Source organism: Delphinus delphis, chromosome 9 (assembly GCF_949987515.2).
Source record: "Delphinus delphis chromosome 9, mDelDel1.2, whole genome shotgun sequence".
NCBI classification, from domain to species: domain Eukaryota; kingdom Metazoa; phylum Chordata; class Mammalia; order Artiodactyla; family Delphinidae; genus Delphinus; species Delphinus delphis.
In genome coordinates, this window is record NC_082691.1 from 2,084,576 (window position 1) to 2,099,807 (window position 15,232).

General features: G+C 37.5%; 1 protein-coding gene across 1 annotated transcript in view; it reads right to left on the minus strand.

Moving 5' to 3' along the window:
* SUN3 (Sad1 and UNC84 domain containing 3) overlaps positions 1 to 15,232 on the minus strand; it is a 39,791-nt gene continuing 24,559 nt past the window's right edge. Inside the window, exons 7-10 of the mRNA XM_060019759.1 lie at positions 12,533 to 12,648; positions 11,306 to 11,473; positions 1,122 to 1,214; positions 1 to 120 (exon numbers count right to left, since the gene is read on the minus strand). Of these exons, the coding sequence (XP_059875742.1) occupies positions 1 to 120; positions 1,122 to 1,214; positions 11,306 to 11,473; positions 12,533 to 12,648 (497 nt within the window). The remainder of the gene's footprint in view (positions 121 to 1,121; positions 1,215 to 11,305; positions 11,474 to 12,532; positions 12,649 to 15,232) is intronic.

The following is a 15,232-nucleotide window of genomic DNA, read 5'->3' on the forward strand; positions in this document are numbered from 1 at the left end:
CTAGGTGTCATCTCTTGGGGTGCCATGAACCCTGAATCTATATAAACAAGTATACTTCGGGTGTCCCCAATTGCTAAGGATTTTAAGTTTCATACATAATAAGAATTCAGGAACTTCATGCTGAAAATACAGAAAAGATTGAAATTAATGTCTTATAAAATAAACCTTCTCAAAGAACCCTGAGTCATGCTGATGTAATAAAAAATTAAAACACTGTCTTTCCTTCTAAGTCAAGTGCTTTCAAGTACCAGTCTAATGGATGATGTAATGAGCTACTGTAAGTAAAGAGCTCATAAAAAGGCAAATACAGGAGAGGGAGATAACATGGTGGTCTATACTTTGAGGCCTCTCACTGCCTTGTCCAGCCTCCATGGTGCTCCTTGTTGGCTGCCCCAGGGAGGGATGTGGGTAAACAACTGAATGTGAAACTCTACAAGTACGTTCATTTCTGACACATATACTGCTTTCAGCTTAGATTTTCTCACCATTGGCCGAGAAGTGTAGTAACACACTTGTTTTTACATGGTTTGAGATGCCTTCTGCATCTCTTCATTACTTCCTGTGACTAATGAGAAATGATTAAATATATTTCATATGCCTTAATGACTTTCAAGGGTTTCTAAGTTACCAGTTGGTATTCTTTCCCCATTGAGTTAGGGTGAGAAGTGTTACTTATATTATTTGGTATTAAATATTTATTCTCTCCAAGTTCCTCTCTGCCCCCAACCATCTCATTTTGTACCATCATCATCCCCATCCCTTTTACGGAAGGAAGATGATAGTGACCATCACACCTAATCTTATCAAGGGAATCTAATAAGTAAGATAAGGATGAGAAAGAGAATATATATATATATATATATATATATATATATATATATATAAGTGATAGCAAATGATGACGAATTTGGCTTAGAAATAAATTTTATATTTGCCTATTTTTTGCATTAAAACTTATGTACATGATTGGAGCTAAGAATTTAAATTCAGACAAGCTTTGCTTATCACATACTTTTGTCAGAATTATTCTCACACATACCACTTTGCATCAAGCAATCCCAACAAATCCCTCCCTGGGATGGAGTCACTGATACCCTATCTTTTCCCAAGGGTCTCATTACCTGGAGCGCAAATGTTTGAACGGTGGTTCCTGTTTTATTATATATAAACTGACCTAGGAAAATTTCTTCTCCTTCACATTGTTTCGAGACGCCCTGTAAAGAAAACAACAGACACAGAGGTTGTAATGAATGGGTGTTCAGTTACAGTAAACGGAGGCAAGTGTCTGTTCAAGTAGCAACTATTCTCCAGACATCTTTGGGTGTCCTCCAGGGCACAGCGCTATGCTAGCTGCCAGTACTGCCCTATAAACCCAAAAGGTGTTTAACTCTGGTGGGGGAGCCCTTAGGCAAGAAACAGGCTAATCAAAGGGCCGAATAGATTCAGATAGAGAGATAAACAAAGAGGTGAGAAAGAGAGATGACAGAGCAAATTCCAAAATTGATTTTGGCCTCATAAATGTATTTGCTATACTTTGAATAAAATAAACACCAAATGAGTCCCCATATTGACCCAATATGCGTGAAACTTAACCAGTTTGCCAAACTTTGATCACACAAATAGCTCCATCCAAAAAGTAAGCTTTTGTTAATTTGTGTATGCAATTACCCTTGTGCTTTTGACCTTCCTTCTCTAACCTTTATTTATTTTTTTCCACTATCAAATATTTTTTTTCTTATTAGTCATCCATTTAATACACATCAGTGTATACATGTCAATCCCAATTGCCCAATTCATCACACCACCACCCCCACCCCACTGACGCTTTCCCCCCTTGGTGTCCATATGTTTTTCCTCTACTTCTGTGTCTCAATTTCTGCTTGGCAAACTGGTTCATCTGTACCATTTCTAGGTTCCACATATATGCGTTAATATATGATATGTGTTTTTCTCTTTCTGACTTAATTCACTCTGTATGACAGTCTCCAGATCCATCCACATCTCTACAAGTGACCCACTTTCGTTCCTTTTTATGGCTGAGTAATATTCCATTGTATATATGTACCACACTTCTTTATCCATTCGTCTGTTGATGGGCATTTAGGTTGACTCCATGACCTGGCTATTGTAAATAGTGCTGCAATGAACATTGGGGTGCATGTGTCTTTTTGAATTATGGTTTTCTCAGGTTATATGCACAGTAGTGGGATTGCTGGGACATATGGTAATTCTATTTTTAATTCTTTAAGGAACCTCCGTACTGTTCTCCATAGTGGCTGTATCAATTTACATTCCCACCAACAGTGCAAGAGGGTTGCTGTTTCTTCGCACCCTCTCCAGCACCTGTTGCTTCTAGATTTTCTGATGCTGCCCATTCTAACTGGTGTGAGGTGATACCTCATTGTAGTTTTGATTTGCATTTCTCTAATAATTAGTGATGTTGAGCAGCTTTTCATGTGCTTCTTGGCCATCTGTATGTCTTCTTTGGAGAAATGTCTATTTAGGTCCTCTGCCCATTTTTGGATTGGGTTGTTTATTTTTTTAATATTGAGCCATATGACCTGTTTATATATTTTGGAGATTAATCCTTTGTCCGATGATTCATTTGCAAATATTTTCTCCCATTCTGAGGGTTGTCTTTTCGTCTTGTTTATGGTTTCCTTTGCTATGCAAAAGCTTTGAAGTTTCATTAGGTCCCATTTGTTTATTTCTGTTTTTATTCCCATTACTCTTGGAGGTGGATCAAAAAATATCTTGCTGTGATTTACCTCAAAGAGTGTTCTTCCTACTCTAAGAGTTTTATGGTGTCCAGTCTTACATTTAGGTATCTAATCCATTTTGAGTTTATTTTTGTGTATGGTGTTAGGGAGTGTCCTAATTTCATTCTTTTACATGTAGCTGTCCAGTTTTCCCAGCACCACTTATTGGAAAGACTGTCTTTTCTACATTGTATATCCTTGCCTCCTTTGTCATAGATTAGTTGACCATAGGTACGTGGGTTTATCTCTGGGCTTTCTGTCCTGTTCCATTGATCTATATTTCTGTTTTTGTACCAGTACCATATTGTCGTGATTACTGTAGCTTTGTAGTATAGTCTGAAGTCAGGGAGCCTGATTCCTCCAGCTCCATTTTTGTCCCTCAAGACCGCTTTGGCTATTCAGGGTCTTTTGTGTCTCCATACAAATTTTAAGACATTTTGTTCCAGTTCTGTAAAAAAATGCCATTGGTAATTTGATAGGGATTGCATTGAATCTGCAGATTGCTTTCTGTAGTACAGTCATTTTCACAGTATTGATTCTTCCAACCCAAGAACATGGTATATCTCTCCATCTCTTGGTATCATCTTTAATTTCTTTCATCAGTGTCTTATAGTTTTCTGCATACAGGTCTTTTGTCTCCTTAGGTAGGTTTATTCCTAGGTATTTTTTTCTTTTTGTTGCAATGTTAAATTGGAGAGTCCTTAATTTCTCTTTCAGATTTTTCATCATTAGTATATAGAACTGCAAGAGATTTCTGTGCATTAATTTTGTATCCTGCAGCAATGCCGAATTCATTGATTAGCTCTAGTAGTTTTCTGTTGGCATCTTTAGGATTCTCTATGTATGGTATCATGTCATCTGCAAACAGTGACAGTTTTACTTCTTCTTTTCCAAATTGTATTCCTTTTATTTCTTTTTCTTCTCTGATTGCTGTGTCTAGGACTACCAAAACTATGTTGAATAATATTGGTGAGAGGGGACATCCTTGCCTTGTTCCTGATCTTAGATGAAATGCTTTCAGTTTTTCACCATTGAGAATGACGTTTGCTGTGGGTTTGTCATATATGGCCTTTATTATTTTGAAGTACCTTCCCTCTATGCCCACTTTCTGGAGAGTTTTTTTTTTATAAATGGTTGTTGAATTTGTCAAAAGCTTTTTCTGCATCTATTGACATGATCATATGGTTTTTATTCTTCAGTTTGTTAATACGGTGTATCACATTGATTGCATATATTGAAGAATCCTTGCATCTCTGGGATAAATTCCACTTGATCATGGTGTATGCTCTTTTTAATGTGTGGTTGGATTCTGTTTGCTTGTATTTTGTTGAGGATTTTTGCATCTATATTCATCAGTGATATTGGTCTGTAATTTTCTTTTTTTGTAGTATCTTTGTCTGGTTTTGGTATCAGGGTGATGGTGGCCTCATAGAATGAGTTTGGGAGTGTTCCTTCCTCTGCAGTTTTTTGGAAGAGTTTGAGAAGGATGGGTGTTAGCTCTTCTCTAAATGTTTGACAGAATTCACCTGTGTAGCCATCTGATCCTGGACTTTGGTTTGTTGGAAGATTTTTAATCACAGTTTCAATTTCATTACTTGTGATTGGTCTGTTCATATTTTCTATTTCTTCCTGGTTCAGTCTTGGAAGGTTATACCTTTCTAAGAATTTGTCCATTTCTTCCAGGTTGTCCATTTTATTGGCATAGAGTTGCTTGTAGTAGTCTCTTAGAATGCTTTGTATTTCTGTGGTGTCTGTTGTAACTTCTCCTTTTTCATTTCTAATTTTATTGATTTGAGTCTCCTCCCTCTTTTTCTTGATGAGTCTGGCTAATGGTTTATCAATTTTGCTTATCTTCTCAAAGAACCAGCTTTTAGTTTTATTGATCTTTGCTATTGTTTTCTTTGTTTCTATTTCATTTATTTCTGCTCTGATCTTTATGATTTATTTCCTTCTGCTAACTTTGAATTTTGTTTGTTCTTCTTTCTCTAGTTCCTCTAGGTGTAAGGTTAGATTGTTTATTTGAGATTTTTTTTGTTTCTTGAGATCAGCTTGTATAGCTATAAACTTCCCTCTTAGAAAGGTTTTTGCTGCATCCCATAGGTTTTGGATCATCATGTTTTCATTGTCATTTGTCTCTAGGTATTTTTTGATTTCCTCTTTGATTTCTTCAGTGATCTCTTGGTTATTTAGTAATGTATTGTTTAGCCTCCATGTGTTTGTGGGGTTTTTTTGTTGTTGTTTTTTTTTGTTTTTGTGGTATGCGGGCCTCTCACTGCGGTGGCCTCTCCCGTTGTGGAGCAGGCTCCGGACATGCAGGCTCGGTGGCCATGGCTCACGGGCCCAGCCGCTCTGTGGCATGTGGGATCTTCCCAGACCGGGGCACGAACTCGTGTCCCCTGCATCAGCAGGTGGACTCTCAACCACTGCACCACCAGGGAAGCCCTGTTTGTGTTTTTTACATTTTTTTCCCTGTAATTCATTTCTAATCTCATAGCATTGTGGACAGAAAAGATGCTTGATATGACTTCAATTTTCTTAAATTTACTGAGGCTTGATTTGTGACCCAAGATGTGATCTATCCTGGAGACTGTTTTGTGCACACTTGAGAAGAAAGTGTAATCTGCTGTTTTCGGATGGAATGTCCTATAAATATAAATTAAATCTATCTGGTCTATTGTGTCATTTAAAGCTTCTGTTTCCTTACTTATTTTCATTTTGGATGATCTGTCCATTGGTGTAAGTGAGGTGTTAAAGTCCCCCACTATTATTGTGTTACTGTTGATTTCCTCTTTTATAGCTGTTAGCAGTGCCTTATGTATTGAGGTGCTCCTATGTTGGCTGCATACATATTTTTAATTGTCATATCTTCTTCTTGGATTGATACCTTGATCATTGTGTAGTGTCCTTCCTTGTCTCTTGTAACATTCTTTATTTTAAAGGCTATTTTATCTGATATGAGTATTGCTACTCCAGCTTTCTTTTGATTTCCATTTGCATGGAATATCTTTTTCCATCCACTCTCTTTCAGTCTGTATGTATCCCTAGGTCTGAAGTGGGTCTCTTGTAGACAGCATATATATGGGTCTTGTTTCTGTATCCATTCAGCAAGCCTGTGTCTCTTGGTTGGAGCATTTAATCCATTCATGTTTAAGGTAATTATCGATATGTATGTTCCTTTGACCATTTTCTTAATTGTTTTGGGTTTGTTTTTGTAGGTCCTTTTTTTCTCTTGTGTTTCCCACTTAGAGAAGTTCCTTTAGCATTTGTTGTAGAGCTGGTTTGGTGGTGCTGAATTCTCTTAGTTTTTGCTTGTCTGTAAAGCTTTTGATTTCTCCATGGAATCTGAATGAGATCCTTGCCAGGTAGAGTACTCTTGGTTGTAAGTTCTTCCCTTTCATCACTTTAAGTATATCATGCCACTCCCTTCTGGCTTGTAGAGTTTCTGCTGAGAAATCAGCTGTTAACCTTATGGGAGTTCGCTTGTGTGTTATTTGTCATGTTTCCCTTGCTGCTTTCAATAATTTTTCTTTGTCTTTATTTTTTGCCAGTTTGATTACTATGTGTCTCGGCGTGTTTCTCCTTGGGTTTATCCTGTATGGGACTCACTGCGCTTCCTGGACTTGGGTGGCTATTTCCTTTCCTATGTTAGGGAAGTTTTTGGTTATAATCTCTTCAAATATTTTCTCTGGTCCTTTCTTGCTCTCTTCTCCTTCTGCGACCCCTATAATGCAAATGTCGTTGTGTTTAATGTTGTCCCAGAGGTCTCTTAGGCTGTCTTCATTTATTTTCATTCTTTTTTCTTTATTCTGTTCCACAGCAGTGAATTCCACCATTCTGCCTTCCAGGTCACTTATCCATTCTTCTGCCTCAGTTATTCTACTATTGATTCCTTCTAGTGTAGTTTTCATTTCAGTTATTTTATTGTTCATCTCTGTTTCTTTGTTCTTTAATTCTTCTAGGTCTTTGTTAAACATTTCTTGAGTCTTCACGATCTTTGCCTCCATTCTTTTTCTGAGGTCCTGGATCATCTTCACTATCATTATTCTGAATTCTTTTTCTGGAAGGTTGCCTATCTCCACTTCATTAAGTTGTTTTTCTGGGGTTTTATCTTGTTCCTTCATCTGTTACATAGCCTTCTGCCTTTTCATCTTGTCTATTTCTCTGTGAATGTGGTTTTTGTTCCATAGGCTGCAGGATTGTAGCTCTTCTTGCTTCTCTCTACCCTTTAAAATTGAAGATTTTTGAGAGGAGAGCACACTGGTGGAAGTTAATTTACCCTGTAAATCTAAAGTTTATTGTTAGGTTCCTTGAATCATAGTAACACAACAAAATAAAGATTTCATGAGTTCAGTCATTTTATTCAATATAATGAAAATCATAATATCAACATTTAAACTATTTATAAATTAATTTATTAAAAGAATTGGATACATCATGACTAAATAATGCACTCACAATTTTATATAATATATATTATATATTCAATTATTTCTAATATATATTATATTCAATTATATATATTATATATAATATACACATTCATCTATATATTGACATATCAATATACATATTTCACATTTTATATATATATATAAAGTCTCATATATTTCCTGTAGCCTGTTTAGAGGCATGCTACTTTTATTTCCACCTTCTTTATCATTCTATTTTAATTTCACTTGGTTCATAAATTCACTAATATTAGAGAAAAACAATGAGAAGTAATTTTTCTTACTAAAGGATTCTTGCCTGAAGTATTCATCCATAAAATCCCTCCATAATGAGCAACTGTGCACACTTTTGTGAGACAGGGTTTGATCTGCTCAAATCCAACATAGCTCAACTATAGGTGTCTGCAGACACTGACTGTGGATGGCATCAGGCTTGCATCAAAGGAGAGTAGTCTCTGTGTTTTATAACTCCAGGACCATGGCATTTAATGGTTTGAATGACACACAAGGCAGGCTGAGCACCCTTGTTTAACTCTGAGCCCTCCTTTGGATAGGAACACGAAGGGATTGAAGTAAGGCATAAACCTCTGAGGAAAACATGGGAGCAGACACTGAGAGAAAAACATCTGGAGATGGCCAAATGGTGACTGGTACAGTGGCCTGGAAAAAACTCACGCTACCCTGGCTGTAGGGGGAACCAACAGCATGCTGGTGCTGATGTTTACTGCAAGGGCCCAGAAAGGGCCAGAGCTGGGGCTGTGCAATGGGGCCCAGCATGAAGTTGAGGGGTCCCCACATCTGAGAGTGGGCTAACTGTCTTTTTAAGAAGCAGTTATACCCTGGTCATCACCCCTGCCCTTGTCCAGAAAAGGATTATCTTTTTCCCCCCAGCTCTACGAAAGTTGACCTCAGGAGCACCCTGCAAAACTAAGAGGTGAAGGTATAACCTCTGCATGAATGGTGGGCTGTGCACCTCCACACCCAGCACACTGGCCAAGCTGAAACCCCCTGGGCACAAGGTTGCAGGATTCCTGGGGTCAAACTTCTGGATACCACACTCTGCAGTCTCCAACCAGACCATCTAGCCGTGAAGCTCACTGTTGACTTGACTCTCATGTGTGCAGCAAAAGCCAGCCACCAGACACATGTGGAAAGCAACTAACAAGAAACATGGAGCCCCTGTTAACAAATAGGAAAGGGGGTACTTGGGAGTAAAGATGTGAGGGAGCTAAAAACATGGAACAAAACTGTAATTGCATCCAGTAATATAGGAAAACATATACACTCTAGAAAAAGGAGTATTTATAGAAAAAGAGTCTGAGAATAATCATGACAGCAGAAATGAAAAATTTAGCATAGGGTTTAAAATATAAATTGATAAAATATTCCAGAAGGTGGAACAGAAAACAAAGAAGAAAATTTTTAAAATAATGGATTAGACAAAACTACAATGAGGTATCACCTCACACCAGTCAGAATGTCCATCATCAAAAAATCTACAAACAATAAATGCTGGAGAGGGTGTGGAGAAAAGGGAACCCTCTTGCACTGTTGGTGGGAATGTAAATTGATACAGCCACTATGGAGAACAGTATGGAGGTTCCTTAAAAAACTAAAAATAGAACTACCATATGACCCAGCAATCCCATTAGTGGGCATATACCCTGAGAAAAACATAATTCAAAAAGAGTCATGTACCAAAATGTTCATTGCAGCTCTATTTACAATAGCCAGGACATGGAAGCAACCTAAGTGTCCATCTGCAGATGAATGGATAAAGAAGATGTGGCACATATATACAATGGAATATTACTCAGCCATAAAAATAAATGAAATTGAGTTATTTGTAGTGAGGTGGGTGGACCTAGAGTCTGTCATACAGAGTGAAGTAAGTCAGAAAGAGAAAAACAAATATCTTATGCTAACACATATATATGGAATCTAAAAAAATTTTTTTAAATGGTCATGAAGAACCTAGGGGCAAGACAGGAATAAAGACACAGACCTCCTAGATAATGGACTTGAGGATATGGGGAGGGGGAAGGGGAAGTTGGGGCAAAGTGAGAGAGTGGCATGGACACATATACACTACCAAAGGTAAAATAGATAGCTAGTGGGAAGCAGTCTCATAGCACAGGGAGATCAGCTCCGTGCTTTGCGGCCACCTAGAGGGGTGGGATAGGGAGGGTGGGAGGGAGGTAGACGCAAGCGGGAAGAGATATGGGGACATAGGTATATGTATAACTGATTCACTTTGTTATAAAGCAGAAACTAACACACCATTGTAAAGCAATTATACTCCAATAAAGATGTTAAAAAAAATAGATTAGATAAGTCAAATCCCCAGGATGTGGACATGAAACCCCCTGACAACAATTGTGCATTAGGCCTGGCCAGCAACCAGGTTGGAGCAGATGAGCAGTGCTCCAGAGGATATCTTTAAAAAATAAAAAAGAAATTATTTATAAAGTATCTGACATGAATGGGCAGAATGGGAGGATATTTACACATCTGAAGAAGAGGTTGGAAATGTTTTCATGATAGAAATATAGATAACTAAGCAAATTAAATTAAAATGAGGCAATTATCCTCAAGAACATCAAAATTTTCATGTAAAGAAAATAGCATTCCAGTGCATTGTATGACTCAACTAAAACAATATTGTTCACAGAGTCACAGTGAAAATGTTGGCTATGGATTGAAACTGAGATAAGCCGTCTGGCAGTGTCTCACACATGAAACACGGATTCATCATGTGATCTAGCAATTCCGCTCTGTGGCACAGACCCAAGATAAATGAAGCCTGAGGTCCACAGAAAACCTTGTACACAGCTCCTCACAGCAGATTTATTCATAATAGTCAAATGGGTGGGAACCATTCAAATGTCCAGCAACTGATGAACGGATCAATAAAAGGGGTCAATCCATATAAGAAAATATTATCCAGCAATTAAAAATATGAAGTACTGACACATTATAACATACATGAACCTTGGAAACATGCTGAGTGAAAGAAGCCATTCACAAAAGACCAGTACTTCTCTGGTGGCGCAGTGGTTAGGAATCCGCCTGCCAGTGCAGGGGACACAGGTTCGAGCCCTGGTCTGGGAAGACCCCACATGCCACGGAGCAACTGGGCCTGTGCGCCACAACTACTGAGGCTGCACTCTAGAGCCCGCAAGCCACAACTACTGAGGTCTGTGTGCCTAGAGCCCACGGTCTGCAACAAAGAGAAGCCACCACTCGCTGCAACTAGAGAAAGCCTGCGCACAGCAACGGAGACCAAAAGCAGCCAAAAATTAATTAATTAATTAAAAAAAAACAAAAGACCACGTATTATATGATTCCATTTTATGCAAAATATCCAAAATAGGGAAAGCTACAGGTACAAAGTAGATTAGTGGTTGTCCGCAGCTGGGGGAGTGAGGTGGGGGATGGGAAGTGACAGCTAAGGGGTGCAGGCTTTCTTTGGAGAATAGTAAAAATATTCTAAAATTGATCATGTTGATAGTTACACAACTCTAAGTTGTGTACTAAGTGTACACTTTACATGACTGAATCACCAGAGTGTGAATTATATCTCAATAAACCTGTTTGGTTTTTTTTTAAGTTAAGACATAAACATTTTGGGAGAATGGGAGAGGCATGGAAGAGAACTAATCTCCATTTTCCATTAGAGGAAGTCAGTAGATAATAATCAAAACTGAAAAATCAAGCAATAACAGTAAAAACAAACATGAAGTCAGTAATGACATAAGCATCTAAGACTGTTGCAAGTGGAAGCTTCCAGAGAGTAAAAATTGGGGTGGGAGAAGTGGGACAAGGGAAAATCATGTTTCCTTATAAACATGGAAATGTTTCTTTTTAAATTACACTCGTATAACTTTGATAAAAGTAAACAATAGAATTAAGTAATAGTAATCATCTGGTCCAACCCTCTTACTTTGTAGATGACAAAACAGAGATCCAGGAAGTAAGTGATTTTCTCACAGTGATACAAATGGTTAGCTGCACAGTTCAGATGAGATCCCAGCTCCCAATTCCTAACCAATCATCTACTATAACCCCTTCTGAATGAAGATTTAGACAGCTTCTCACATAGACAGAAAATTCCTTGGGTGCGCTGGAGATGTTTCCTGAGGGAGACACCTTCTCTGAGATGTGCTCCATGGTGACAGCAGTTGGTATGATCTTCCTGGCAAGCTTGATTAGGGCATGACCCTGGGAACCTGGAAAGGCCCAGCACTTCCCAGGGTGGACATCCGGCTGGAAAGAAAACACTGCATTAATCTTTTATCTGCTTATATAAATCCACTCCTACAATGTTGGCCAGCTAATCACTATTGACCAAAGAACTTGCTTATGCCTATAATATGAAGGCACTGTGTGGGATGTATCAAACAGGAAAGCTTCCATGATACCCATAGTTTCGGTTGTGCTGATGTCAATCAGAGCCTTTTATTGTGTGAGTATGTTTTCTTTCATTGCTCTAACTAGACTGTAAGTTGCTACAGGCAGCTAGTTGGTATGAGTGGTGAAGGCACTGGTGAAGACAGTGCTGGTGGTGGTAATGAAGAGGGTGGTGGCAGTCACTGTGGTGACAATGATGGCAGGTGATGATGGTGATGGTGGTGGTGATGGTAGTAGTGGTGATGATAATGGTGGTGATAGTGAAGCTGGCTATACTGGTGGTAAGGAAGAAAGATGATGTCTACCATTTTCTAGATCTAGACTGTACTCTGGAGTGAGATCTATACATTTGCCACTGAAGGTATTTCTAAACTGGAAATAAATTCAGGTGTGTAGTTATAGTTAAGAAGAACTGTACTGTCAGTTGGTGTCTAATGCCTTTTGAATTGAACCGAAATGATAGTGAAAATCTTACTTGGAAATTTCTCCTATTATAATTGGACTTTATAAAACTGTGTTGGCCTGAACAGCACATAGCACAGTACTTGCACTTGGGGGTCATGCATCTTCAACAAGTGTTTGTTGAGTGACTGAAGTTTTCAGTGGAAAAGGAAGACCACAGAATCAACTTAAAGAAAAGATATGGAATGTGTATGTTTTATTTGAGAAGTACATACTGTAGTTCAGTGATCTTAGAATAATAAATAATTATTAATTAATTAATTAATCATAGTTCATTGCCCATAAGTAGGAAATATTTCACGTACTTTGATGACTGTAAAAATGCAAGAGTACAGTTTCAGTTTCCCTGACAAGTTCAGAGTTGTTGCCATTTCAGACATTAAAATTTTTCCTTATAAGTGATAGGAACAGAATCCTAAAATATAAACAGGTTATTTTAAATCTAGCTTTTACCTGGAGAATGATATCTGGAGGCATTTCATAATTTAAGAAGCCAATCCCATGCCAGTAGAGTTTTGCTTTATTATTTTTGTAACTTTCTGAGGTCCCAGCTTCAAGAACAGAGGCTCCTGAAATTATAAAATAATTTTTAAAATTAAAAAATCACACAATTCAAAACACCATTTAGATTTTAATGTTGTTGGGAAACTATTACTGGGCAACTTACAAATAAGGTAAAATTCATACCAGGAAACTGATAAGAAAAGTATGACTTTCAGCTTTCACTACCACTGAAATTTTGTCACTTTGAGAAAACCATTCTTACTCTGTGTGGTTTCACAAAACTTCTGGAACTGATATTACAATAAAAAATTGAAATCTGGAGCAATTGATTTAGACATGGAAATATTATGTGTACTGTATTTATTAGCTAAGGAGACATATGGATCCCCATATTTCAACAAGTCATGTGATAAATAAGCCCAATTCAATCAAAAACAAAAGCAGAATGACCAGCAATGTCATAAATGTACTAACAAGTTGTATTCATAACAGCCATTCTGCAGATTTATTGAGCTTCCATTTTAATCAAAGAAATATAAAATATACTCATCAAATATTATCTCTTCAGGTTACTTCATTTTAGAAGCAAAATGTATCTGATACGTAAGAAATAAAGAAAATGCAAATCACTTCCTTAAATTCCATCTGGATGTCACAATACAACATTAAAAAGACACATACGTGGTGAATATCAGATCATCAGTGCCTAAGATGGTAGGATTTGAAATAGTGAATGTACCCAGGGATGCAGGACTTAGCAAGTAGAAACACAAGATTCCCAGTTAAATTTTAATTTTACATAAACTATGAATAATCTTTTAGTACAGTTACGTCCCATACAATATCTGGGACATATACTAAAAAATTGTTCGCTGTTTACCTGAAACTCAAATTTCACGGAGCATCCTTTATTTTACCTGGCAACCCTGTGAGTACCTTGTTTTTGAGTGCTGATACGGTCTGCTTGGTCAATGAATTTTCCTGCTGGACTGACTGGTTGGACGGGAATTAAACTTCCACATACTGATGTGAGGACTGACCCCACCCCAGCCATAATCTAGTTCAGAAAACGCTAATTGTGGCAGGTAGGGTTTTTAAGTAATTCAAATTCACTTTTCTCATTCTCATTTTTTAAGTTTCTATTCAGCTTTATTGAGATATACATACTACCCAATTTACTCATTTAAAGTGTACAATTCAGTGGTTTTTAGCATATTCACAGAGTTGCACAACCATGACCGCAATCAACATTAGAACACTTTCAATCAGCACCCAAAGAAACCCTATTGCACTCAGCGGTCACTCCTCCGAACCCTACCTCATCCCTAGGCAATCACTGACCTACTTGCTATCTACATTTGCCTATTCTGGACCTTCTCTCTTGCTGTCTCTTCGTAGTCAATCACAGTAGTAGCCTTTTGAATATGGCTACTTTCACTTAGCACAATTGATACATTTGAGCTTCCTGGCAGGTATAATGAATGTGTTCCTTCTTATTGCTGAGTAACATTCCACCATGTGGATACATCACAACTAGCTATTCCTTCATCTATTTCCAGTTTTGGTGATAATGAATAAAGTTGCTGTAGACATTCTCAGACAGGTTTTATTGTGAACATAAGTTTAAACTTCTCTTAGGTAAATATTGATACATAGAGGTGGAATTGCTGGCTCATACGTGTTATGTTTAACTTCATAAGAAATTGTCAAATGTCATACCCTAGTGAAGTAAGTCAGACAGAGAAAGACAATTATTGTATGTTTTCACTTATATGTGGAATCTAAATAATAAAACGAGTGAGTGACTATAACAAAACAGAAACAGACTCATTGATACAAAAGAGCAAACTAGTGGTTACCAAAGGGGAGAGGGCTGGGGGGAGGGGCAAGATAGGGGAAGGGGATTAAGAAATGCAGACTACGAGGTATAAAATAAATAAGATACAAGGATATAATGCACAGCACTGGGAATATAACCAATATTTTATATGTAATGACTTTAAATGGAGTATAAGCTATAAAAATATTGAATGACTCTGTTGTATACCTGAAACTAATGCAACATTGTAAATCAACTATATTTCAATTTAAAAAAAAAAAGAAAGAAAGAAATTGGCAAATGGTTTTCCAAAAATGGCTGTACCACCGTTACATTCTCTCCAGCCCCGTGTAAGAGTTCTGCTTGCTTTCCATTGCTGCCGCCATTTCACGTGTCAGGTTTTGTTTGTTTGCTGTTCTAATGGGTATATCTACATTTCACTCATGGATACTAATGATGAGCATTTTTTCATGTGCTTTTTTGACATGTATATATCTTCTTTGATGAGGTGGCTTTCAAATCGTTTGCTCACTTTTTATTGGATTGGCTGTTTTCTTACCATTGAAATTTGAGTGTTTATAAATTGTGGGTATAAGTCCTTTGTCAAGTATTTGGTCTGCAATCCTGTCTCCCAGCCTGTGAATTGTCTTTTCATTCTCTTCAATGGCTTTTTCCAAGCAGAAGTTTTAAATTTAGATGAAGTCCAAATTATCCATTCTTTTCTTTTTCCGGATCACATTTTGGGTATTGTGTCTAAGAAATCTTTTCCCAACTCAAAGTCACAAAAACTTTCTCTTATTTTTTCTTCTAGAAGTTTTATAGTTTTAAGC